The sequence below is a fragment of the Orcinus orca genome, chromosome 2 (genome assembly GCF_937001465.1).
Source record: "Orcinus orca chromosome 2, mOrcOrc1.1, whole genome shotgun sequence".
In the NCBI taxonomy this organism is placed as follows: domain Eukaryota; kingdom Metazoa; phylum Chordata; class Mammalia; order Artiodactyla; family Delphinidae; genus Orcinus; species Orcinus orca.
The window spans coordinates 190,737,836-190,762,849 of NC_064560.1; the positions used below are offsets into that span (position 1 = coordinate 190,737,836).

Below are 25,014 nucleotides of genomic sequence, written 5' to 3' on the forward strand. Positions count from 1 at the left end.
ACTGATAATTTGGTCCATGGAGGTATGATAACCAAAGTTTCACTGTCCAAATAATTGGAATTTCAGAAATGGGTGGGTGGTGGAGGTTATTTTGTCTTTTAATTATTGCTAACTTTCCTAAGAGAATGCTTAATGGTTTATTTAGTAAGATGTGTTCTGAACTTAAAAGAGAAATCTTCTTTTATAAAAATGATGAAATAATGATTATTAATTTGTTTTTTCTTATATTTACAATTCTGTATAACAGTGAATATAAAAAAATGTAGAAACTTGTGAGTTTGCTTATTGTACAATTTTGTAGCTGTTTGAGTCTAGTCACTTTTATTGTGATCCCATCCCAGCTCAGAACTTAAAGGAGATGACTCTTTGAATGTAATATTCCCGGAGCTTGCCATGGTGGTGAACTTGTCAGTGCTTTTCCTTTGTGACTACCTGCCTGGTCTTGGGATGGGCCACTGAGTTAGGGCCCCTTGATTAAGATAAAAGCATTCACTTTGGTATCTCACAGCCCATTTAACTGCAGTTAATGTGTAAATTGTGACAATTTCAGGGGGGATTATTTGTATTTTTGCTCTTTTACCCACAGCTATTTTGTGACCTTCCTCTTTACTGTTATCTATAGGCTGTGTTCTGCATAACAGATCTTAGAAGATAGGAAAAACTCACTAGACCATCCCTTAGAGGTTAAAAACCAATACAACCCTGTTTTGATCTGAATGACATCAGACTTTCCGAGGGAGTTCCGAACGTGGAATTCTGGTTCTCAAGCTGGAACTTCTAAATAAGAATGACTGAGGGGTGGGTCCTGAGGATCTGAATTTTTAACTAGCTCTCTGGGTGATTCTTCTGTACACCAAGTTTGAGAACCACTGCACTTGCACTGTACCCAGCAGAGCTGCATTTTTTTTTTTTTTCTTGCGGTACGTGGGCCTCTCACTGTTGTGGCCTCTCCCGTTGCGGAGCACAGGCTCCGGATGCGCAGGCTCAGCGACCATGGCTCACGGACCCAGTGGCATGTGGGATCTTCCCGGACCGGGGCACAAACCCATGTCCCCTGCATCGGCAGGCGGACTCAACCACCGCGCCACCAGGGAAGCCCCAGAGCTGCATTTTTGTTGCAGTTCAGCTACTAACTCTCAGGTGATCTTGGGCAATCACTTCCCTTCTCTGGGCCTCAGTCTCCTCATTTGAAAAATATTCCAGGGGGGCTTCAGGTTCCTTTCAGTGCCAATGTTCTGTAACTAGGCTAAAAGGCAGCTGAGGTGTCTTATGTGCACAGGCTCAGTCAGTTCTTAGGAATAAACTTGTGAATGTTCGATTTTATCAATTTGAGCCCAAGGTTGACTGACCCTCACTCCCCAGTGGGCAGTGTGGTCACATCCTCTCAGCTGTCAGCTGATTGCTTGTTGAGGTGGCATATTAATTCTAATGATAATCAGAATTAACATTAGGCATCAAAATAGCACAAAGAAGGTGCATCTGCTACAAGACAAACAAGTCTAATAATTTTCTTTTATAATGGACGTGAAAATGAGAAAAAGTCTTCATTGTCAAGTCTTGGCTGATGACCTGTATATCAGGAGATCCAGAGACATCAAAATATATATTCAGTATAATGGGATTTGGTTTACATGCATTCTAAAGCTAAATCGTTATGAGTTTTTGAATGTCCTCTATTTTTACTCCTTGTGCAGGTAATAGTAATAACAATATTAATATTCATAATAATATCTAATATTTGTGGAGCACACATTAGGTGCTATGTTAAGCACTTTACGTTTTTCTCATTTAAACCTCCTAACAATCCTTCTAATGAAGTGAGGTAGGTACTGTTCCTATCACTTAAAAATGTTGCTAGAAAGATTATTATTAGGTGGCACGTCCTTCTGTGATAATTGATAACTGAGTGCGCAGGGTCATGCAGTATCAGTTTACGGCTTCCTTTCTTTGGTGCGTGCTGAATCTGCCGCTGTGCTGGAAGACGCAGATTACTTCATTGCCCAGGACTCCAGATGTAGGAGGATTGTTGGTCGATGGAGCAGAAATAGCGTGGTTTTATTTCCAGTCTTGCCCTTGACTTTTCTAAAAATTCCCGTGAGAAAATAATTTAACATCGCTGTGCCACAGTGATCTTGTGTAAAATGTAACGGAGGTAAGAATGCTGGAAGGATTTCAAGATTTGTTAATCACTTGGAAAGTGCTTTTAATTTATGAAATCAGGGAGTAATATGAATACCAAGTACTGCTGAAGATGGATAAGGTGTTGAGGAAAAGCTCACATCATAGATATGGTTGACCCTCGAGCAACCTGTGGGGTTAGGGGCACTGAGCCCCCATACAGTTGAAAATCTGCAATCTCTGTTGCTCTCTCTGCCTCAAAAACAAAGGAATTGATAAATGACTCACCTAAGGGCAGGGAGCTGAAACAGTTTGGATAGAATCAGGACTCAAACCCTAGTTCTTTGGGTTCCACTTACTGTGATCTCTAATTGAACACAAACGTTTCCCCACACTTAGTTGATTTAAAGATCTGTAAAATGAAGATACAGGTACTTTATTTATTGAAAAAATCCATGTGTAAGTGGACCCACACAGTTCAAACCTGTGTTCTTCATGAATCAACTGTATATATATATATTTTTTTTTGCGGTACGTGGGCCTCTCCCGCTGCGGAGCACAGGCTCCGGACGCGCAGGCTCAGCGGCCATGGCTCACGGGCCCAGCCGCTCCGCAGCATGTGGGATCTTCCCGGACCGGGGCACGAACCCATGTCCCCTGCATCGGCAGGCGGACTCTCAACCACTGTGCCACCAGGGAAGCCCTGTATATTTCTTAATGCAATCATTCATCAAAGACTGTGTACGCACTCTGCAGAACTCTTGATAGGAAGGGAGTGATGGTTGCTTATAATTTAAACCAGTTCATAAAAACTTAAAATGTAAAATTAGCATTTTTTGTTAGATGGCAAAATATTCAGTGACTGATTACTTCATTTTGTTTTGTAGATCTTGGACAGTCAATATTTTATACAACTACGTGTTTGCTCCCCTTTCTCAATGATGATATTCTGAGTACTTTGCCCTACACGATGATATCAACTTTAGCTACCTTTCCTCCGTTTCTGCACAAGGATATTATTGAATATCTCAGCACATCTTTTCTACCAATGGCTATATGTAAGTTCGGTCTTACCTAATACTAGATTATTTTTATGTGTTGTGTGAATGGAAATTGCTTTTGCTGTTTAGGCTACAGATTTTCAAGATTATAATGGAATCACTTGCTGTATACATGTGCTTTGATTTAAATGCAGTTATTTCAGCATGAATAGTATGGTGAACATCAAAGAAATGAAAATACAATTATACCTTAGAACTGTTGTATTCACATAGTTTGATCTTATTGGATAGGAAGAAGGAACATGTCAAGGCACAGTCTGTATTTCCTCCATATAAATTATGATATTTTTTGGCTACTTTAGAAAAAAGGGTGGAGCAAAGTGCTGCCTTTGATGTAGTAATTCTTATCTTTTGCATCTGAAAGAAGTAGGGTGTGTCGGGAAGAGCAATGGATAGAATCAGGATATGTAGATCTCCTGTGGTCTCAGTTCTATCTGTAATCTGACGTATGATGTGAGGTTGGGCGACTGACATAGTTGAAACCTCATCTCCAGAATGATGATATCATCAGCTTTCCCTCACAGGGGTGTTGTGATGACAAAACAAGTCAAAATTTATGAAAACACTTCGTAAAAAGCTGAAATTTACAACTCATGTGCAAGGTACTCTTATAAACATGGAATCGATATGAATTCTGTTTCACTTTTATAAACTTAATTCTGCAGGCTTTCCAGATGTGATAACAGAGAGAAAAAAATAAGTTGGGTTGTGTTTTTTATGATCAAAGTCCTGCTAAAGTATTTTTTAAAAGAAATGGGTGATTAATTAATTTACGTTTCAGTGGATAATCTGAAAAGATTATGGGTTTAGGAGTCAAACATATCTAGATTCAAATCACAGCTCTGCTACCAACTAGCTGTGTGAGCTTAGGCAAGTTACCTAACCTTTCTGTTTCTTACCTGTAAAATGAGAATAATGATAATACTGCCTCATAAGGTCGCTGTGACAATTGAGATGATTAACTGGAATGTTGATAGAGTGCTAGCACAATGCCTAGTGTTCAATAAGTGTTAGTTTACTTCTCTCCTTCCCTCAACTCTTGTTCTATAATAATGCCTGTGTTGGTCACATTCAATTCCTAGAGATCATTTTTCACTGTTTTAATGTTATGTACTTTTATGATCTTATTAAAGTTGTTGCTTTGTAATAACAGTTGGTAAACATATGTACCTTTGAGCCACATTTACTTATTTTACAATTCAGTTTAATTTTAGCTATGGAATTGTAATTTTCATGTCTTTTAAACAAAGAGTCTGACTTCTGCCTAAATTATAGAGCTATTTAAAAAATTAGCAGACTGATTATACTGTTCAAGTAATAGAATATTTGATCGTTCTCTTTTTTGGTTCTGTGTATCCTTATTGACAAGTACTTGCTTATGGATACAGCCTTAGGATTGCATAGTTGTATTTTTTTTTTTTTTTTTTTTTGCGGAACGTGGGCCTCTCACTGTTGTGGCCTCTCCTGTTGCGGAGCGCAGGCTCCGGATGCGCAGGCTCAGCGGCCATGGCTCACGGGCCCAGCCGCTCCACGGCATGTGGGATCTTCCCGGACCGGGGCACGAACCCGTGTCCCCTGCATCGGCAGGCGGACTCTCAACCACTGCGCCACCAGGGAAGCACCCCTGTATTTTTTTTAATAAGTATGTTAACTGTTAAACTTAAGCATAGAAAGTTTTTTCTTTTAAGAATAGCAGGTGAGGCTGTATCTTTCTAATAATGAGTGTAAATTCACTGTATCCTTCCTTCTTAGAAATAAGTTAATAATTTTGGGAGATGTAGTGCGTATTTCAGGCCCTTGAAGTTATAAAGAGCAAACGAGCATGTGACAGCTGGCAACTTGTTTCTTCACCCTTGATTATTAATTTCTGCTTAATTAGAAACAGACCCCCAAACATGCCTTGTAGTCACATTGGAATCCTTACTTATTTAAAAGTGTAAACTTGGCAACTAAGGAGAACAAAATAGTAAGTTGAGTTTACAAAAATTGTGTGAAAATTTTAGTGCTTATTAGTGGAGTAGCTTGGTGTTCGTTTAAAGGGTAGGGACAAGTCATTTCTGTCTCCATTTTTTTTTTACTGTAAAGGAGAGGTTTAGAAAATAATGTTCCATCTCTAAGGTTATTTCTGTCTTAATAATTCTAGGTTAAATAACATCAATCTTATTTTACGTAAGAGGCACATATCTTCCTCCAATGCAATCACTGATCTGGTTCATTTATTTTGCTGCTCTGGTTTTAGTCTCCTAGTTCTGACTTTCTCGTTTCTCATCACTATTCCTATAGTTCAACAGTAGCCAGTCTGTATCATCTTTAAATCTTTGAAAAGAAATTGTGGTACTAATCTTTAAAGCCAAATTCTATTAAACGATTCAGGCATTTCTTTTGTACTTATTCCTTCATAGAGTAGATACAAAGGACATAGATCCAAAGATGGAGGGAATTGAGCTCCAGATTAATCAAGTCAAACTGAATTGATGTGAGAATGTGTGCCTGTTGTTTGCACCCAGGTTGGTTTTATTTTTGGAAGTTGTTTCAGTGTGTAGAAATTCTGACCAGAACAAGAGGGGAGCATTTAACTTCTTCGAGAATATTTTTATTTCAGGCCTGAGATGAAGGATGTTGCATTTTCTGAGTATTTGATAAAGTCTTTAAGACAAAAAGGCTTTTATCTCTTTGGTATGGTATTCACAAGGTCAAATGTAATACATGGACAGTTTTTCAGGTGTTAAATGATTATATCATTAAGGACTTAGAAGATGAAAGTCTGAGCTCTCAAGTGGACCTAATGAGGTATTGCAGCTCCTTCAGTTTAAGAGCCTTGCATGTATATCAGTTATGTCTTTTATGTCATTTTTGTCATTAAACCAAGTACTGTGCTTTTATTTTAAATAACTCCTTTGAGGTGCTGCAGAGCAAACTGCAATTTATTGTAAAAATTTCCTTTGACATAACCTTTTCTTGTTAACTCTTTCCTTGTGTATATATTAAGATACACTTGTTTTTATTCCACATGTGTGCAATAGGCTTTGTTTATATATTAAAGGAGTTACTAAGAATTGAAAAAGTCATTTGCATTTCACCATGGAAACCTCTCTTTTTCCACAAAGGTTCTGTGATTTGTGGACCAAATTGAAATATGGATGTTGGGAAGATGATATTTTGGCAGAGAAAAGAAAAAGCGGGTCCCAAATGAACATTATGTGATGTAGGATACATTATTTTAAAGTGAATAGTAAAGCTGAACAATTAAATCAGTGAAAGAGCCTTCTAGCGGTATCTTGGTATCCTGAACTGTGCAGTCTCATCTAGTTTCTTTTCCAACTTAAATTTCCTCAAAAATCACTCATCCTCAGGTAAAAAAAGAGGTTCATTTAGATCTTTGCATTGAATTAAAAGCAATTGTATGATTTAATTGAAGGTCTGCTTCCAAACCATTGGCCCTGTATCATTTTTTTGTTCTATTGCTACTACAGAGGATATGTGTTATGTTCTATGATCTTCCAAACACTAATAAGTAAAGATAATAGAAAAAAGACAGTAAAATACCAACACAAGATATTGATGGTATTTAAATAATCTTTTATATATAAAATCTGTTTTATTAGCTAATGATTGTTTTTATAAAGTAGACCTTACTATACTTTAAGAGCTTTATTATTGAATTGTGGGAAATGTTTTGGAATAGGAATCCAGAAGGGCTGAATTGTAGGCTGACTCTCTCAACCTTATCAAACTTTAGTTTCTTTAGCTGTAAATTTGTGAATAATCATAACCTCACTTGTCTACATCACAATGTTTGTTGTGAAGACCATGACATAACATATGGGAATGACCTTTGAATATTGTCTGATGTTATATCAATGTGTAACACTCAGTCAAATAACGGACATGTCAAATCCCATTGCAACTAATTCCAACATTCTGCTCAAAATCACATGTTGTCCTGAAATTTTATCATCTTAAATATTGCTTGAAATAATAATGGACCATCTGCTGAGGCTTGGGATTTTCTTCCCCTAGAGTGTGTTGTATAACAACGGTAATTGCTATGTCAGGTTTTGATCTCATAGAACCTGACAGAACACCTCTGCAGTGTTGATGGGCAATCCTGTCTCTATGACTTTTTATTAATCTACCAATCTGCACATATTTTAATGCTACATAGACTTCAGGTTCATGGTGTCTTAGTCCTCCCTTTATGTTGAAGTGATATGACCTTCTGACAGCACAGGTATCTTATGCTCAAACCCTATCCCATGGAACACAGTTACCTCTGCTTACACAAACAGAGGCCACTTGCTAATCCAGGCAGCACAGGAAATGGTTCTGTCATATGGTAGAACTGGCATCAGAATGTTTTTCTTCTTCCCAGGTGATTCCCTTACCTTTACCCCTTAAAAAGGTATAAGACTAGAGGGGTTTATTTAAATATATTTCAATTCAGACCACTTCTTACCACTGTCTCTCATCTCATCTGGACCAGACCAGTAGCTTCTGGTCTGGTCTCCATGCTTCTACTCTTAGCCCCCCTACAGCCTGCTCTCCACCAAAAAGCCAGAGCTATCCTCCAAACATGTGAGTCAGATCATGTCACTTGCCTCTTCGAAAACGTGTAATAGCCTCCAATCACTCCTACAAATCAAATTCAACACCCTTCCGTGGCCCACAAGGCCCTCTGCCTTGTGATGTGGGCCCTGCTTATCTTACTACTTCATCACTTGTGTCTGCTAATGTTCACTCTGCTCTGTCCATATTGGCCTTTCTGCAGTTTCATAAAGGCACCAAGCTTTTGCTTTTCCTCTGTGTCAAAAGCCCTTTGTGCAAATGGTCACATGATTTGCTTCCTCATTCCCTTCAGGTCTCAGCTCAAGCATCATAGTCTTCCCAGAGGTCCTTCCTTACTCTCAAGCTAAAATAGGACCTTCCATTGCTTTCTACATATTCCCTTGCCCTGCTTTATATTTCTTCACAGGTATTTGTTTGCCTGTTCCTCTGAAATAGTGCTGTCCACAGAACTTTCTGCAATGATGGAAATGTTATATAAAATTCTGTGCTGTCCAGTAGAATAGCCGCTAGCCACATGTGGCAACTGAACACTTGAAAATGTATCTAGTGAGAGAGAGATTTTTAATTTAGTTTACTTTTAATTAGTTTAAATTTAACCACATGTGGCTACTATATTGGATAGCACAGCTCTAGCATTTAAGCTTCATAAAGACAAAGACTTGCCTATCTTATTTATGGCTGTGTCTCAAGGGCCTAGAACAATGTCTGGATACTGAAAAGAAAAATACTCTGTGAATAAATAAGTGACTAGCACATTAGCTGTGAAGTCAAGTGACAGGCTGTAGTCCTAATAATTAGGTTGGTGTTCACATGCAAAATTTGGTTTCTCGTTTATAAGATGGTTTTTCCCATATACATTTTTTTTTAATGAGAATCATATAAGAGCTATACATGATAACACGTTAGGAATTATAAAATGCAGAAACAGATTAAGAAATTGTTATTGTTCATAGAAGGAGGGGATGGTGGTAATGATTGTTTTGGTGGTGCTAGGAAGATCAGGGAATAGGTCTTAAAACTTAATTGTATTTTCTGAGCACAACATTAAATGTAAAATTTTCTTATTTTTATTACTTCTCTGCTTCCTTCCATCGTGTGTAGCTTTGACCTTAGACACCCTCATGGGGACAAGCTGCACATCTGTTTGCCTCGTGCCTTTTTAACAAGATTCAATAAATGATGTGTGCCTCTGCATGTTTATTAAATTAGAATTGTGGTGATTTTGTTCAGTCTGTTAGAAAGCTATGAAATTGCAAGGCGCTGTCTGTTTATAGAAATATTGGAGCCAGTTTCTGAGGGCTGGAGCCACGGGAGCACTCTTGGCTTTGTGGCTGACCATTCTTGAGGGAGAGCGTAGATTTGTAGGGGTAGGGGGGACATGCAGAGGTCACCGAGCCATTTGTCCTGTTCTCGAAATGAACTTCATCTAAATCATCTGAGACATTTGGGCATCTCTCCCTTTTTTTTTTTTTTTAAATATTTATTTATTTATTTATTTTGGCTGCACCGGGTCTTAGCTGCAGCACACGGGATCTTTTAGTTGCAGCATACGAACTCCTAGCTGTGGCATGCATGCAAGATCCAGTTCCCCAACCAGGGATCAAACTCGGGCCCCCTGCACTGGGTGCGTGGAGTCCCACCCACTGGACCACCAGGGAAGTCCCATCTCTCCCATTTTTAAAGGCCTCCAGGCACAGTGCTTCTCAGCCTACCTTAATAAGTAGTTTTCATTTTTTAGAAACACTTACAGTTTAAAAATTTGAAATGAGTTTAAACGAAGGTGAAAACACTTGTCCCAAAAGGAATGGATATAGTATACATATAATTATTTTTCCTTGCGTATGTCAAAGACTACACTTTCTTTTGCTTTTTTCCCCCTTAAAGAAAGAACACAAGGGCATGCAATTATTCCTCCTACACTTGGACACCTTACTGAGTATTTCCTTTCTTGTTCTCATTCCTGTAGTAGTACTTCTCAAATGCAGCTCCAAGGCCCACTTGGTCAGAATCACTTGATGTCCTTATTAAACATGTAGCTTTCCTGCTTCCAAACTGATTGAGTTAGACTCTCTAGGTATGGGGCCCTGGAAGCTGAATTTGAACCACCTCCCTGTCTAAACTCTGAGAGAAACTGAATCTTGTTCTTTAGGATTTGGCACAAAGATTGTTTTCCTTGATTAATCGTATTTGATTAATCAGCTTTAACATCTAAGAGCAGTGAGCTGATCCTCACATCTTTGTATAATAACTAATTTTTATTTATATTGTATAACCAAACTAATTTATGTACCTGAATATCACCTGCTTAGTGGGTTAGCAGCAGCCCAGCAGTAAGTTACTAATAAAAGCAAACTCAGGTAAATGGAACTTAATTATAGATCTGTTTTATTTGTTTGTTTATTTCTGTAAAACTATTGTAAAGCCACTGTCCATTGTGGTGCTCAGTGTTTTACGTTAAAAAGAAGAATCATGTTAAATTTTTTTTTGTCTTCTCTACTTTACTATACAACAAACCTTTTATTAGTGCTTTAATGATTCTTTTATACCTGTGTTTTATTATAAGTTGCCTTATTCTTGTTGGTTGTAGGTGAGATACTATTCCCACACATTGCACTTTAATACTTTAAAATAAAGCAGATTTTAGGGTTATCTGCTTTTTTCTTGTTGTCTATGTTGATGGTCTTCTGCAGTATGTGTTGGAAATTGAGAGTTGACTTTTTGAGGGTGTTATAGTCACTGTTTACTGTTCTGTTCATGCTTTCTCGACAATTTGCTATAGGAGCCCAGCTCTAAGGAGAGGTTTCTGCTATTCCTGCAATTATCCTGAGAAAAGGAATTCATTTTATATTTGAGTCCTTTCTCAGTTACTGTGTTTAGAATAATAAAGTACTCTGGGGACAACATATTACCCCAAATGACCTCCATCAGTGATAGTTCTGGATGCTTATAGAGGTTACCTGATACCCTCTATTAAAAAAGAAAGAGAAAGAAAGTTAATACAGTATTGGATGTCATCCTAAACAAGCCACTTAAAGATGTCTCTTAAAAGCAGTATGTAAGTGGTTATCACATGGAGATCACAATTATACGACTAAAAGATGAATTTTGAAGAAACCAACTGACTTTGTGATTGAATACTGCGGGATAGGATAAAATGTCCAGCAACAGCATTATTCACAGATTCAAAAAGTGCTGTATTTCAAACAACTCAGGTGGATGTGAAGATGGTAAGCTCTGGAAAACTAAAAAAGTGATTGTCATGGTGATTAAGATGCTGATGATGAAGTTACATGTGAAGGTTTGAATAAAATTGTTTAATGATAGGTGAGAGTTGAAACTAATTTTAACATTGATATAACTGAATGCATATGGTACCTATTAAAAGTAGACTCTTTCATCTGCATCTCTTAAAGTTAATACATTCAAGTCGTGTTCAAAAACGTTTTATTTTTACCTTCTTATTTGGATAACCTTCAATATGCCTTATATTTGGGTACATGGAGGATTCTGTTTTTTCTTTCTTTTCTACCTAGATATAAACATCTTGGAAACAGAGATCACATTTAAGTACAATTCTGATAAAACGATTACATTACCTTCTGGCATTACTCGTGCTCCTTGAAGATTCTCCCTAAATGTGCCTATGATAATGACTACTGTAGCGTTTGTAGGCTAGGACAAATTTTGTGGTTTTATTTATGCAAAACTTCTATTGATTTTTTTTCAAGTTTCTTCTCAGCTCTCATGCTCTATGCAAAGTAGCAACTAAATATAAATGTACAAATATATAAATATATATATATAAATAAATTGTGTCTAATCAAAAAAATTTTGGTTTCAGTGGGCTCCTCAAGGAGAGAAGGTGTTCCTGCCCACGTTAATCTCTCCGCATCATCCATGCTAATGATTGCAATGCAGTACACATCCAATCCAGGTAAGTGAAAATTTGGATGGCTTCAGTAATTCCAAACCAATAATTAAATAAGACATCAAATAAGCAAGCTAGGAATTCTCATGTGAGAAGAACTTCTCTTGGTAAATAGAAACTGGAGATGTGTTAGAAAACAGACTTTCAACTTGAAATAAATTTCCTTTGCCTCTTGCTATTAGCAGTCATCTTGCTGACTACTGATCTTTTTAGAATGTCTGAGAACACAATTTTAGAACACTGACTGGAAATTGCTTGAATATAAATATATAGAAATAATTAAATTAGAAATATAAAAATCACCTGCAATTCTAACAACTAAAGATAACCACTGGGACTACTTTGTGAGTTCGCTACTCTGACACCACATGAATATCCTTGCACATAAATCGTTCGTTACATTCCCACTAATTATACGTGAAAGTACATTGTAACCTGTCACTGAGTGTTATTATAACATTTGTATAGAGATGGACAGATAAAAAGTAATATGTCATTTTGATCTGTGTTTCTTTGATTTCTAGTAATGTGGGACAGATATAATCTGATATATTCTGTTGGATTTCCATTCATCAGTGTAATTGCAGATGAACTTTGGGAAACTGACCTAAAACGGGGCTGACTGTTGGAGTCACATGCTAAGATATGAACTCAGTTTTTATTTTCATTTGGAAAGTAAACAAATTTGGTGGCCCTGTTTTCAGCCTTCTGCTTAATTACATAATGAATAATAATTGAGTTTTTGACTCAGCATAAGGAAAACAATTTTTTTCATTTAAAATCTTAATGCTTCTTAGCCTGGAGTGTCATCCTTTAAATATGAAATTCCTTATGATTATTATGTGCATTTAATTAAAATGTAAATTTGGGGGGAAGTTATACCTCGTGTCTCACTCTGGCTTAAAGGATCCTCATAATGTCATTTATATTTATTAGATTTTATGTCCTGAAAAAAACTCCTTCACATAGAATCTAGTTAGTTAACTAAAGTCTCATCATCAGGGTTTGGTCCTAATTTTGAAGTTGGGAGGCAGTAGAGCGGGTTGGGTAGAATCGTGAGGTTAAGGGTATGTGGGTTCATATCTGAGCTCAGCGCAGATTGCCAGGTAGCTTAACCTTGAGCAAGTTCTTTAACTCCCCTAAGACCAAGTTCCCTCATCTATAAAATGGGAATTCTTCCTGTAGTACCTTAAAATGTTGTTGTGAGGATTTAATGACTTAAGTGTGTGTGAAGTGCTTCTTCAGCATAGTGATTTGACACATCATAAGCACTGCTCAGTAAACAGCAACACAGATCTCTGCAATCTGCCATTGTCTTCTTGGAGTTGAACGTTTCATTGGGAAACCACTGTGATCAAATACTTCTGTTATTTCTTAATCTGTATCTTCATCTGTGCATGGGGGAACGTGTATAGCTAGCTATTCTATACTAAGAATGACATTTGGGACCCCAAATTAATCTTATGATGGGGGAAACATAAGAAGTGAGGTGCTACCCACCAGGGGACTCTCTGAGATCAAGCGGGTAGGGCATCATTATCCTTTGAACTTTTAGGGGAGACAGCAAGTGGCAGCCTGGTCCTTGTAGCTGATTGTGTATCAAGGATGGAGCAGGGTTCTTGCTCAGGCACCAGGAATTCATTGCAAAACACCTGTGTCCATGGCTCCGTGCTAGGCATTGTGAAAACCACCCTGAAATGTAAGATATGATGCTTGCTATGGAGCTCATGTCTCATTGGGAAGATTAGGCATGTTTACATAAGTCATTAATTTACAATGCAAAGTAGTATGTAAAAAGTACCAAATAAATACTGTAGGCTGTATTAATTCATCAGAGAAGAGAACTCTGTGGGTTGAAATGATCAGGAAAGGCTTTGTGCCACTTGAGCAAAGAATGGGTCTTAAAATACGGATAGAATTTTGATTGATAAGGTAAATGGGGCGTTCTGGGAGGGGAAGCAATTTATTTTTAAATTTTCGTTGGAGTATAGTTGCTTTGCAGTGTTGTGTTAGTTTCTACTACTGCACAACAAAATGAGTCAGCCATACTTATACATGTGTCCCCTCCATTTAGAACACTACAGTGCATTAAGTAAAGTACCCTGTTCTATACAGTATGTTCCCATCAGTTGTCTATTTTATACATAGTATCAATAGTGTATATGAGTCAATCCCAATCTCCCAATTCTTCCCACCCCCACCCCTTTCCCCCTTGGTATCCATTTGTTCTCTATGTCTGTGTCTCTATTTCTGTTTGGTAATTAAGATCATCTATACCATTTTTCTAGATTCCACATATATGTACAATATTTGTATTAATATACAATATATGTATTAATATACAGTATTTGTTTTTCTCTTTCTGACTTACTTCACTCTGTGTGACACTCTCTTGGTCCATCCACGTCTCTGTAAGTCACCCAGTTTTGTTCCTTTTTACGACTGAGTGATATTCCATTGTATATATGTTCCACATCTTCTTTATACGTTCCTCTGTTGATGGACATTTAGATTGCTTCCGTGACCTGGCTATTGTAAATAGTGCTGCTATGAACGTTGGGGTGCATGTGTCTTTTTGAATTATGGTTTTCTCTGGGTATATGCCCAGTAGTGGGATTGCTGGGTCATATGGTAGTTCTATTTTTAGTTTTTTAAGGAACCTCCATACTCTTCTCCATAGTGTCTGTACCAATTTACATTCCCACCAACAGTGTAAGAGGGTTCTCTTTTCTCCACACCCTCTCCAGCATTTATTGTTTGTAGATTTTTTGATGATGGCCATTCTGACCGGTGTGAGGTGATACCTCATTGTAGTTTTGATTTGCACTCTCTAATAATTAGTGATGTTGAGCATCTTTTCATGTGTTTGTTGGCCATCTGTATGTCTTCTTTGGAGAAATGTCTATTTAGGTCGTCTGCCCATTTTTTGATTGGGTTGTTTGTTTTTTTGATGTTGAGCTGCATGAGCTGCTTGTATATTTTGGAGATTAATCCTTTGTCAGTTGCTTTGTTTGCAAATATTTTCTCGCATTCTGATGGTTGTCTCTTCGTCTTGTTTGTGGTTTCCTTTGCTGTGCAAAAGCTTTTAAGTTTCATTAGGTCCCATTAGTTTATTTTTGTTTTTATTTTCATTACTCTAGGAGGTGGGTCAAAAAAGATCTTGCTGCAATTTATGTCAAAGAGTGTTCTGCCTATGTTTTCCTCTATGAGTTTTATAGTGTCTGGCCTTACATTTAGGTCTTTAACCCATTTGGAGTTTATTTTTGTGTATGGTGTTAGGGAGTGTTCTAATTTCATTCTTCTACATGTAGCTGTCCAGTTTTCCCAGCACCACTTATTGAAGAGACTGTCTTTTCTCCATTGTATATTTTTGAGGAGGGGAAGCAGTTTAAATAAAGGGGCTCTCTAGGTCTGTTCATGGGCAGTCAGTGTATTCCTCTGAGCAAGGTTCGTGTAGCAAACATATGGAGAATAGCAGACACCGTGTAAGAGAAAGTACCTCGGAGCATCTGTGCTTGAGAACTCAGTCATGGCTTCAGAAAATTCCAAGTCTAGAGGACCATTTATATACTCCACAAACAGTTACTGAGTATCTGCTATGTGCCAGGCACTGGGAACACCATAATTAGTAAAACAGAACCGACCCCTTTCCTCTCTTCATAAAGCTTATTGTGTGGTGGAAGGAGAAGACAGTAATCAAATAATTGTAACAGCCAATGCCCAGTTTCAATTGTGACAGGTTCTTCGAAAGATGTACATTGTGCTATGATGAGACCCTATAAAAGGGGATTTTTCTTTTATTGAAGAGGTCAGAGAGGGCTTTTCTGGGAATATAACGTTTGGTCTGAGGACTGATGGATGAGTAGCATTAACAAGGCCTATCAGGGAGTGGAGGTTTCCAGGCAGAGGAATCTCATATGTCAGAAGGGAGCCTGGCAAGCAGGTGGGACTGAAAAGTCATTGTAGCTGGAGCTCAGAGTGAGGGCTGCCTGGTGTGAGATGAGACTGTAGACTTCTGCAGGCCAGAACATGCAGGATGTCGTGGGCTCTGGGAGTCCTGCGTTTATCCCAAGTCTAATGGAAAAGTGCTGAAGGACTTTGAGTGGTGGTGTGTGTGTCACCCGAGCTGCAGTTGAGAATGGATTAAGAAGGAGCTGGAATGGATACAGATTGACCCATGAGGAGGCCATTGCATTTGTGTAGGCATGTAAAAGTCAGGGTTGATTGAGGCCGAGAAAAGTGGATACATCCTGAGAGCTATTTAGGAAGTAAAACTGATAGGGTGTGGTGAGGTATTGGATACGGTTGCATTCTGGCTTCTGAACTGGGTGCATGGTGGTTCCATTCACTGCAAAAAGAGACACTGGAAGAGAAAGACCAGGTTTCTAAGGGAAGATCATGAGGTCTACTTTGGACATGTTATGTTAGAAGTGTCTTTGAGACATTTGAGAGAAAATAATATACTTTAGACTAATACAATGTCATATGTCAATTATATCTTAATAAAACTGTGGAAAAAAATCACACATAACCTCAGTAATAGTTATACATATCCAAAACACAAAAATGCAAAAAAATCAGGTTTCTTCAGAAAAAAGAGGTAATAGTAATTAGGAAGTTGTATTATGAACCCAGAACTGAGTTCTGGGCTAGAAGTAATGAACTTTGAGCCCTCATGTAAGTGTCCAGTGCTATTCACTGAACTGCATATAGAGGGTACCTGAAGTTGTACAGGCATACCTCCTTTTAGTGCACTTTGCTCTACTGTGCTTCACAGATACTGTGTTTTTTACAAATTGAAGTTTTGTGGCAACCCTGCATTGTCAGACAATGGTTAGCATTTTTTAGCAATGAAATATTTTAAAACTGAGGTGTGTACACTGGTTTTTAAGATATATTGCTATTGCACACTTAATAGACTACTTAATATATACTTTATGTTTATATAAAGTATACATTAATATACTTAATGTTTGTATAGTGCAAACATAACTGTTATATGCATGGAGAAGCCAAAAAATTTGTATGATTCGCGTTATTGCAGTATTTGCTTTCTTGCTATGATCTGGAATGGAACCTGCAGTATCTCTGATATATTGCTGTATATGAGTGTGACATTGCTTACAAGAGAGCACAGAATGAAAAGTGGATTTGACTTATGACCAGGCCTTCAGGAACTCCAACAGATACTGGCCCAGTGGAAGAAGAAGTCTTGGAGACAGCTCTGCAGTATCAGGGGCCTGAGAGACCATCTTTGTGTTTCTCTTGAACTTCTCCTCATGTTTGCAAGATATGCCACAGTGGAGGTTATTATATTCTTACACAACTACATCTAAAAACAGGTTTCAAAAATATATCCTATCAAATCCTATCAAAAATAGGATCAGTCAGGGTAATCAGAGAAAGGTCTCCTGGTGTGCCTCTTTCCTTCTGTCAAAGAGGAAAAATGAGTCTCAGAAACTCCTCAGCAGATTCTTTCTTAGGTCTTGCTGGCCAGCACTGAGTCACATGGCCATCCCTAGCTGCAACAGAATCTGGGAAATTGTCTTGCTTGGCAGTCTGCGTACTGGGAGCTGAACAAGGAAGAAAGGGTTGTTGTTAGCAGTTGAGTAGCAACAACAGTGTCTGCCACAGGTAGTAGGAGAGGGTCAGTCATGAAGTCAAGGAAAGAGGGTGGTCAGCAGTACTAAATGTTGCTGAAAGTCAAGTGGGAGGCAGACTGATAAATGTTCATAGAATCGAACGACATGGAGGTCATCGGTGACTAAAGGGAGACCTGCTTCAGTGCCATGATAGGGTTGGCAGATAGATTAGGGAAGGTACAAAACGGGTATCTAACTAAGGTGAAAGTGTCTTTATTCCTCAAGTAAACATAGGCAAATAAATCAAAGAAGATTGCTGTTGTATAGCTTTTAAGGACTCCTCAACAAGATGGAGTTGGTGATAAAAGACTGCCATTCTAATCCATCAGTCTGTCACTTGCTATCTGTCCAACCTTGGGCAAGGTAGGAAACTAAACCTCACTTTTTTAACTGCAACATGGTGGTTATGAGATACATAATACATAAAGCTCTTAGCTCAGTACCTGGCACATAATGAACGCTCAATAAATGTAAGCTGTTATTATGATCCTATTAGGCTATTTTTTTCCCCGTGCAGTTCTTGATTACATTGATATAAGTTTATGTTATAAAAGTATGATTACTAGGGAGTTTTCTAAATATTTCCTTTGTTAAGATGAATAAAATACTTCTCAAGGATCTTGGAATAAAGCTTGATAAAGTCAAGGGCTTATATGATTTTTGAAAGGCATGAATATATGAAAATAAGTAATTTCTAATTTAATGACTAGAGTGGAAAGTCTAATATAATTTAGACTAATATAGTTGATTTTAAAGGACCTTTTGTCTGGTATTTACATTTCACGTTCAAATTATATTTTCTTCCTTACAGTATATCATTGTCAATTATTGGAATGCCTCATGAAATATAAACAAGAAGTCTGGAAAGTAAGTTTGGGGCCACATTAAACTCATAGTCACAAGTTCAATTTGTATAATATAGTAAAAATTGTTTGCATATTAAAACTATTGTTTAGATCAAATTTATTGATGTCTTATTATTTTGTTATGGTAGAACTTATAATCCTTTCCTTACTGGTTAATTATTTACCATTTAGAGCAGAAATGATACTTGAAGAACACAGTGGCTTGACAGAAAATGTAATTGGATATATCTTATTCTTGAAATTTAGCAGATACTATATTATGTGACAGTTTTACTTGATTTGAAATGTTGCTTGGGAAACTTTCTTCTTTCAAATAGGAGATGTGAATTATTAAGAAACATGTTTTAGGGAAATGTTTTTAAAAATGCAGTATTTGGCAAACTGGCTTTATGCTATTCTAAAATCTTTCTTTCACGTTATTCTGAGGAGAGAAGAATTCGTTAAAAGATAGTGTACATCTGAACACTACTGGGGGGCTTATTTACAGGACCCATAAAAATAATAAAAAATATATTATGATTTAATCTGCAAAGCCCATCTGGATGATGAGATTCCAGGGAAATTAACCAGCTCAATCTCTCCATTAGAATTTTCACTGCTTTGGTAATGTTGAATGAGCTACCTTTATTTTTATTTGATGATGCTAGTGAAAATATGCTTCTTGTCTCCTTTAGGATCTTTTGTATGTGATAGCCTATGGGCCTTCACAGGTGAAACCTCCAGCTGTGCAAATGCTGTTTCATTACTGGCCCAATTTAAAACCTCCTGGGGCAATAAGCGAGTACAGGGGCTTACAGTACACAGGTAAGATTAGGCTAGCTCTGTGATGCCCCACCTTTATTTCTTCTGTGCCACATTTGCCTCACTTACTTGTATTTTTTAATCTTGCTAGATTAAATTTACTGTGCCTTTAGACATTGTCATAAATCCTTTTTGAAACTAGGTGGTATAAAAATAAATTAATTAAAATTAATTTCAAAAGCTTTTATGACATCATAGCAAACCATGTTAAGTTCCAGTCCCATTTGCTGTACACCTGGCCTCTGGTCTTAACACTGCTAACGCTGATCGCTGCAAAGGTGTGCGCAGTCAGTGATGCTGCAGATTGGCTCAGATTCAGCAAAATCCCAAGTGGCTAATTCTGCTCTGTTGAGAAGGCTTGGAGTGCTTTCAACATTACCAGTTCAGGCACTAAATAAAAATTAAATGACCCTGAAAGCCTAGGTAGACATGAAGACTCAACCCTTGGTGAATACTGGTATAATTAATCACCAACAAGTAAACACCGAGTTTATTGTAAAGACATATATTTACCAAAAACCAAACTAACTAACCCTTATGTAGTTTATGTTTATATGTTATAAAATCAAAGAAGCAATCTATGGCTAATGGAGTTTCTGATGCCCCTGACTACCCTCTCCCCCCACTTAACTGTATAATATTTTTCTGAAAATGGAAGAGATGGATATTTTGGCATAGCTTTTATTCAAGTTACTGTGGAGCTGTATACTGATATTCTGAGAAAATACTTTTTTCTTGGCATCATCTTTCCAAAGGTGATTTGAGGTGGTTCAGAGGGGATTTAACATAATTCAAGTGTCTGTTTTATGCTCCTGATTAAAGCCAAGTGTTAGAGGTATTGATGGTGCTTGGTGGGCTTATTCTAAACTCAGAACAAATAATATTGGCCTTAGTGGTAACAATAGTATTAATTGAAATGATGAAGGTAGATAGTAGGTAAATTTAAAAAAATGGAAATTGGTATCATTGATGTTTTATATCATTGCTAGTGGAGAATGTTTAAGCGTTGCTGAGTGGATAATTTGAGTGTAAAAGCAAGAAGTTGGAAGCACTAATAAAATAAAAGGTGAAATGACAGAAATATTTGACACCAATCCCTTCTCAATAGATCCCTGAAATAAGCGTTTATGTGATGTATGAATGGGTAACTAGTATCAAATGAAATTTATTCATTTGATACATATTTGAAGAGTACTATAGGAAAGAGAAAGTATAATGCCAGGCACTATACTTTGTGTTGATGTTAGAAGAACTGACACAAAACCAGACCCCATGGAGCTTAATGCAGTCTAGATATGGAAATTCATTCATTTCCTCAACAAATATTTATGGGGCATCTACTATTAGCCAGACATTATCCTAAGCACTGGCGATACAGTGGTAAAAAAAACAGGCTAAGACATTGGTGCGAACATTCCAGCTGGGGGAAAGACCAGGAAACTACCTGACAGTGTAATAAGCACTAAGGTAGAGCAAAATACAGAGAGCTGTGGGAACACACAGGAAGAGCCTTTGAACTCACCCTGATGGTGGGCAAATTTGGGGAGGGTTAAGTTGTCAAGGAAAGTCCTCAAGTGTGTGACATGAAAGCTGATGCCTGAAAGATATACGCACGATAGATAGAGTCATAAGGGGAGTGAATCATGAACCGCTAAAATGTGAGTTTGAGGCAGAAGGAACTGCATGGGTTCAGACTTGGAGGCCGAAGATAGCATGATCGTATTTAGGAACTGGAAAAAGTCATATGCAGCCAGATAGTGGAGGGACAGGAGGAGAAAAGCCAGAGAGAAGCAGAAAGTCTGACAGGGCCCGTGAAAGAGTGTGGATTTTATCCTAGCAGCAAAGTGAAACCATGCACAGGTTTTGTTTTTTGTTTTTTTTGTTTTTTTTTTGTTTTGCGGTACGCGGGCCTCTCACTGTTGTGGCCTCTTCCGTTACGGAGCACAGGCTCCGGACGCGCAGGCTCAGCGGCCATGGCTCATGGGCCCAGCCGCTCCGCGGCATGTGGGATCTTCCCAGACCGGGGCACGAACCCGTGTCCCCTGCATCGGCAGGTGGACTCTCAACCACTGCGCCACCAGGGAAGCCCCATGCACAGGTTTTAAATGGAGAAACCACATGATGAGATTTGCCTGTTCAGAGCATATGAGAAGCCTGGCAAACTGACAGCCACTTCCATTTACCCCCATGACCATACCCTCTTGGAAGAGCCAGCCAAACCTGTCTCCTCAGAATAGCTCAGCCTATGCTTACCGAGATCAGAAGAGACGCTCTCATCTTCTCTTGGCTTATCTGAACAAGATGTCTCTGTCTAAAGGCATTCATTCATTCTCCAGTCCATTCTTGTACTCATCCCTCCACACACTTCCATCCTTTCAGTGTGTCATTATTTGTCTTCTACCTGCCAGCCTCTGTCCAAGGCCTTGGGAAACAGCTCTCTTGGAACTACCATGCTAGTTGACCATCGTGTTTTGTGCAGGAAACAAGGGATCATGGAAAAACATTAATCATTCTGATCTATGTATTACTATTTATCCAGCACTGGCTCTCTGTCTGACGTCATTCTAGCTGCTTATTATCTCATTTAATATGTTAGCCTTCTCCTAGTTGAACAAAATTTATGGACCAAGCGCCATATTGGGTTTTATAGACATTTTTCTCAGTTAATTCTCACAAAAACCTTGAGAGGTAGTTTTCTTATTGCAATGTTACAGATGAAGCGTAGGACAGAGAGTTTAAGTAACAGCACTAAGTTCACACAGATAATAAAGGAGCACAGCTTGAATTTGATCCTAGATCATCTTAACTGAAAATCCACATTGTTCTGTTCAATTCAGTTCTGTAATTAAACTTTAGCTGGAGCACTAGAAAATTTTCTGCAATGCTTTCGACAATGAAATATGCACTAAAGGGTATCTTCGGTATTTAGGTGGCATTGAAACCCTAAATATTCTCAATAAAAAAATTATGTGGAGATAGAATTTTATGGACTTGGAAGCTCAAAGATGAAATGCCTTCTTAGGGACCAGCAACACTGTATGTCTTCCCAGTGATTTATTTCCTTTTTAAAAAGTAAATTTTATGTTTTATAAAAGGAAAATTTGCTTCTAGAAAAATCATAGAAATATGAAAGAAGGAAAAAATACTAACTAGAAATGACCATTATTAACATTTTGGTATATTTCCCTCCAGTTTTTTTTTTTTTAGATTTTGGGGGTAGGAGTTTATTAATTAATTAATTTATTTTTGCTGTGTTGGGTCTTCGTTTCTGTGCGAGGGCTTTCTCTAGTTGTGGCAAGTGGGGGCCACTCTTCATCGCGGTGTGCAGGCCTCTCACTATTGCAGCCTCTCTTGTTGCAGAGCGCAGGCTCCAGACGCGCAGGCTCAGCAGTTGTGGCTCACAGGCCTAGTTGCTCCACGGCATGTGGGATCCTCCCAGACCAGGGCTCGAACCCGTTTCCCCTGCATTGGCAGGCAGATTCTCAACCACTGCGCCACCAGGGAAGCCCCTCCCTCCAGTTTTTTTGATGAGCATTTTAAAATACAATAGAGGTCATATTGTATATAATTGTACAAAGTTACCCCCCCTCCTTACTATGACATTTTTCAAATACAGAAAAGTTTAAAGAGTAACACTATGAACACATATATAGCCACCTAGATTTAATAATTGTTAGTAATTCACCATAATTTTAACAATACATATATGTATTTAATTTATTTATTGCTTTTAAAACGTAATAACATGGGAATATTTACAGCTCATATGAAGATGATGATCCAATAGTGAGGATTTGGTAATCTACAATGTTTGCTTCTTTTGAGTTTATTAGTATTTATCAACAACAAAAACTACCCCAATTATTTTGGTCATTAAATACAAATCTTAAAGATGCAAAAATTACAAGTTTCTTGGGAATGAAATAGCCATTATATTGTTCTATAAAGTGCTGCTGTGGGGGAGAAAGAAATTACTTAGCAATTTTCTTGCTACAGTGTGCCAATAGTACATAATTTAGCCTTTGTTAACAAAGATGAACACAAGTTATTGTGTAGTTTCCATCTGAATTAGAGGACAAAAATGTGGCACAATATATAATTTTCCAAGACCGAGATTGTGGCAGAAGTAGATCGAGAATGACTTAAGATAGCACTACAAGGTTAAACTTTGGTCTATTCTACCACATATCTAACCCTACATTAGTAGAGTTGGATTCTTGAGTTGTATACAAGTTAAAAATACAAGAAGGCCTACCAGTCCTTTTATGTCCTAACTTCCTCCTCATTGACTTATTTATCTTTTTATTATATTGATTTTATGTCCACATAATTTAAAATGTTTTAAACCATTTTATTGGTGCATTATAGACATGTAAAAAAATACAAATTTTAAGTATATGTGGAACACCTCCCACCATGTTTACTACCATGATTACCTTCTCCTTCTGTCCCACAGGTAACCACTAGCCTGCCTTCTTTTTATTTTTTGGAAAGGAAAGTTTGCTTTATTTTGGATGCCGGCACACAAGGGGGTTGGTGGGGGGACTCCTGTCCAAAGGCCGACTCCCTGCCTCCCACACCCCCTCTACCCCGCCCTGCCAACAGTCAGTGGGCAAGAGCTTTTATAGATGGAGGGAGGGGGCTATATGCAGAAACAGAACAGTCAGCTCTGACAGTCATCTTGAAATTGGTTATTGGTGGTCTGACCAGTATCATCTTGATTGTCTTAAGTACAGTTAATCTTCAGTTCCAGGATCGGTTTGTTCCCATTTCTTTGATAGCCTGACTTCTAACATCAGAGATCATTCTTGCCTAGTTTTTAATTTTATATAAATGGAATCACACATTATTTGTGTGTGTGTGCCAGTGTGTCTGTGTGTGTGTGATTTATCCGTGGGTTGAGCATAAATGCACTTTGTTCATTTTTATTACTATATATATATATATCTCTCTCAATATTTTACCAAATGTATGTACCACAGTTTATGTATCCATTTTACTATTAATGGATATTTGGGCTGTTCACACTTTTTGGCTCTTACAAATAATGCTGCCATGAACATCCTTCCCCATATCTTTTGGTACACACATGAACACATGTCTGCTAGATATATGCCTAGGGTAGAATTATTGGATCAGAGGGTATGAATCTATCCAGTTTTAATGGATAATGGCAAAGAGTTTTCCAAAACTAGTTAACGGTTGTACTAGTTTGTACTACTGTTAGTAGTGTATGAGAGTTCTTTTTGTCTATATTTCACATTTTGAGCAATACTTAATTTTATTTGTTTTCAAAATTGTAGTCATATTCGAAGATTTGTAGAAGTACCTTATTGTGCTTATAGTTTGTGTTTCCCTGATTACTAATGAGGTTGAACACTTTCATATATTTATTGGCCATTTAGATATCCTCTTTATATAATCTTTGTCAGTTACATATGTTACAAATATCTTTTCTAATTTTTTCTCTCTTTTAATGATGACTTTTGATTAACTGAGCTCCTTATTTTTAATGTAATCAAATTAGCAATCTTTTTCATTATATACAGTGCTTTTTATATCCTAGGAAAATCTTTCCCTACTCCAAAATTATGACAATATTATTCATTATCTTATAGAATATTTGTTTTTTACATTTTACATGTAGATGTAGCTGGGACTAATTTTCCTGTATGGTGTGAGGTAAGGCACAATTTTTTTTTCCTCTTATGGATAGTCGACTCAACATCATTTACTGAAAATATCGTCCTTTTATTTATTTATTTATTTTTGCGGTACGTGGGCCTTGCACTGTTGTGGCCTCTCCCGTTGTGGAGCACAGGCTCCGGACGTGCAGGCTCAGTGGCCATGGCTCACGGGCCCAGCCGCTCCACGGCATGTGGGATCCTCCCGGACCGGGGCACGAACCTGCGTCCCCTGCATCGGCAGGCGGACTCTCAACCACTGCGCCACCAGGGAAGCCCAATATCGTCCTTTTATTACTGCTCTGTAGCACCATTTTTGTCATAAATCAAGTGTCTATTTGAGGATGG

General features: G+C 37.8%; 1 protein-coding gene across 9 annotated transcripts in view; it reads left to right on the forward strand.

Annotated features, from left to right (window-relative positions):
• The window catches only part of UNC79 (unc-79 homolog, NALCN channel complex subunit), a 249,702-nt gene that overhangs the window by 44,993 nt on the left and 179,695 nt on the right, over positions 1 to 25,014 (forward strand). For all 9 annotated transcript variants that reach the window (XM_049706558.1, XM_049706562.1, XM_049706559.1 and 6 more), the window contains 4 exons: positions 3,006 to 3,176; positions 11,587 to 11,679; positions 18,127 to 18,182; positions 18,856 to 18,985. In XM_049706558.1, coding sequence (XP_049562515.1) covers positions 3,006 to 3,176; positions 11,587 to 11,679; positions 18,127 to 18,182; positions 18,856 to 18,985 — 450 coding nt within the window. The remainder of the gene's footprint in view (positions 1 to 3,005; positions 3,177 to 11,586; positions 11,680 to 18,126; positions 18,183 to 18,855; positions 18,986 to 25,014) is intronic.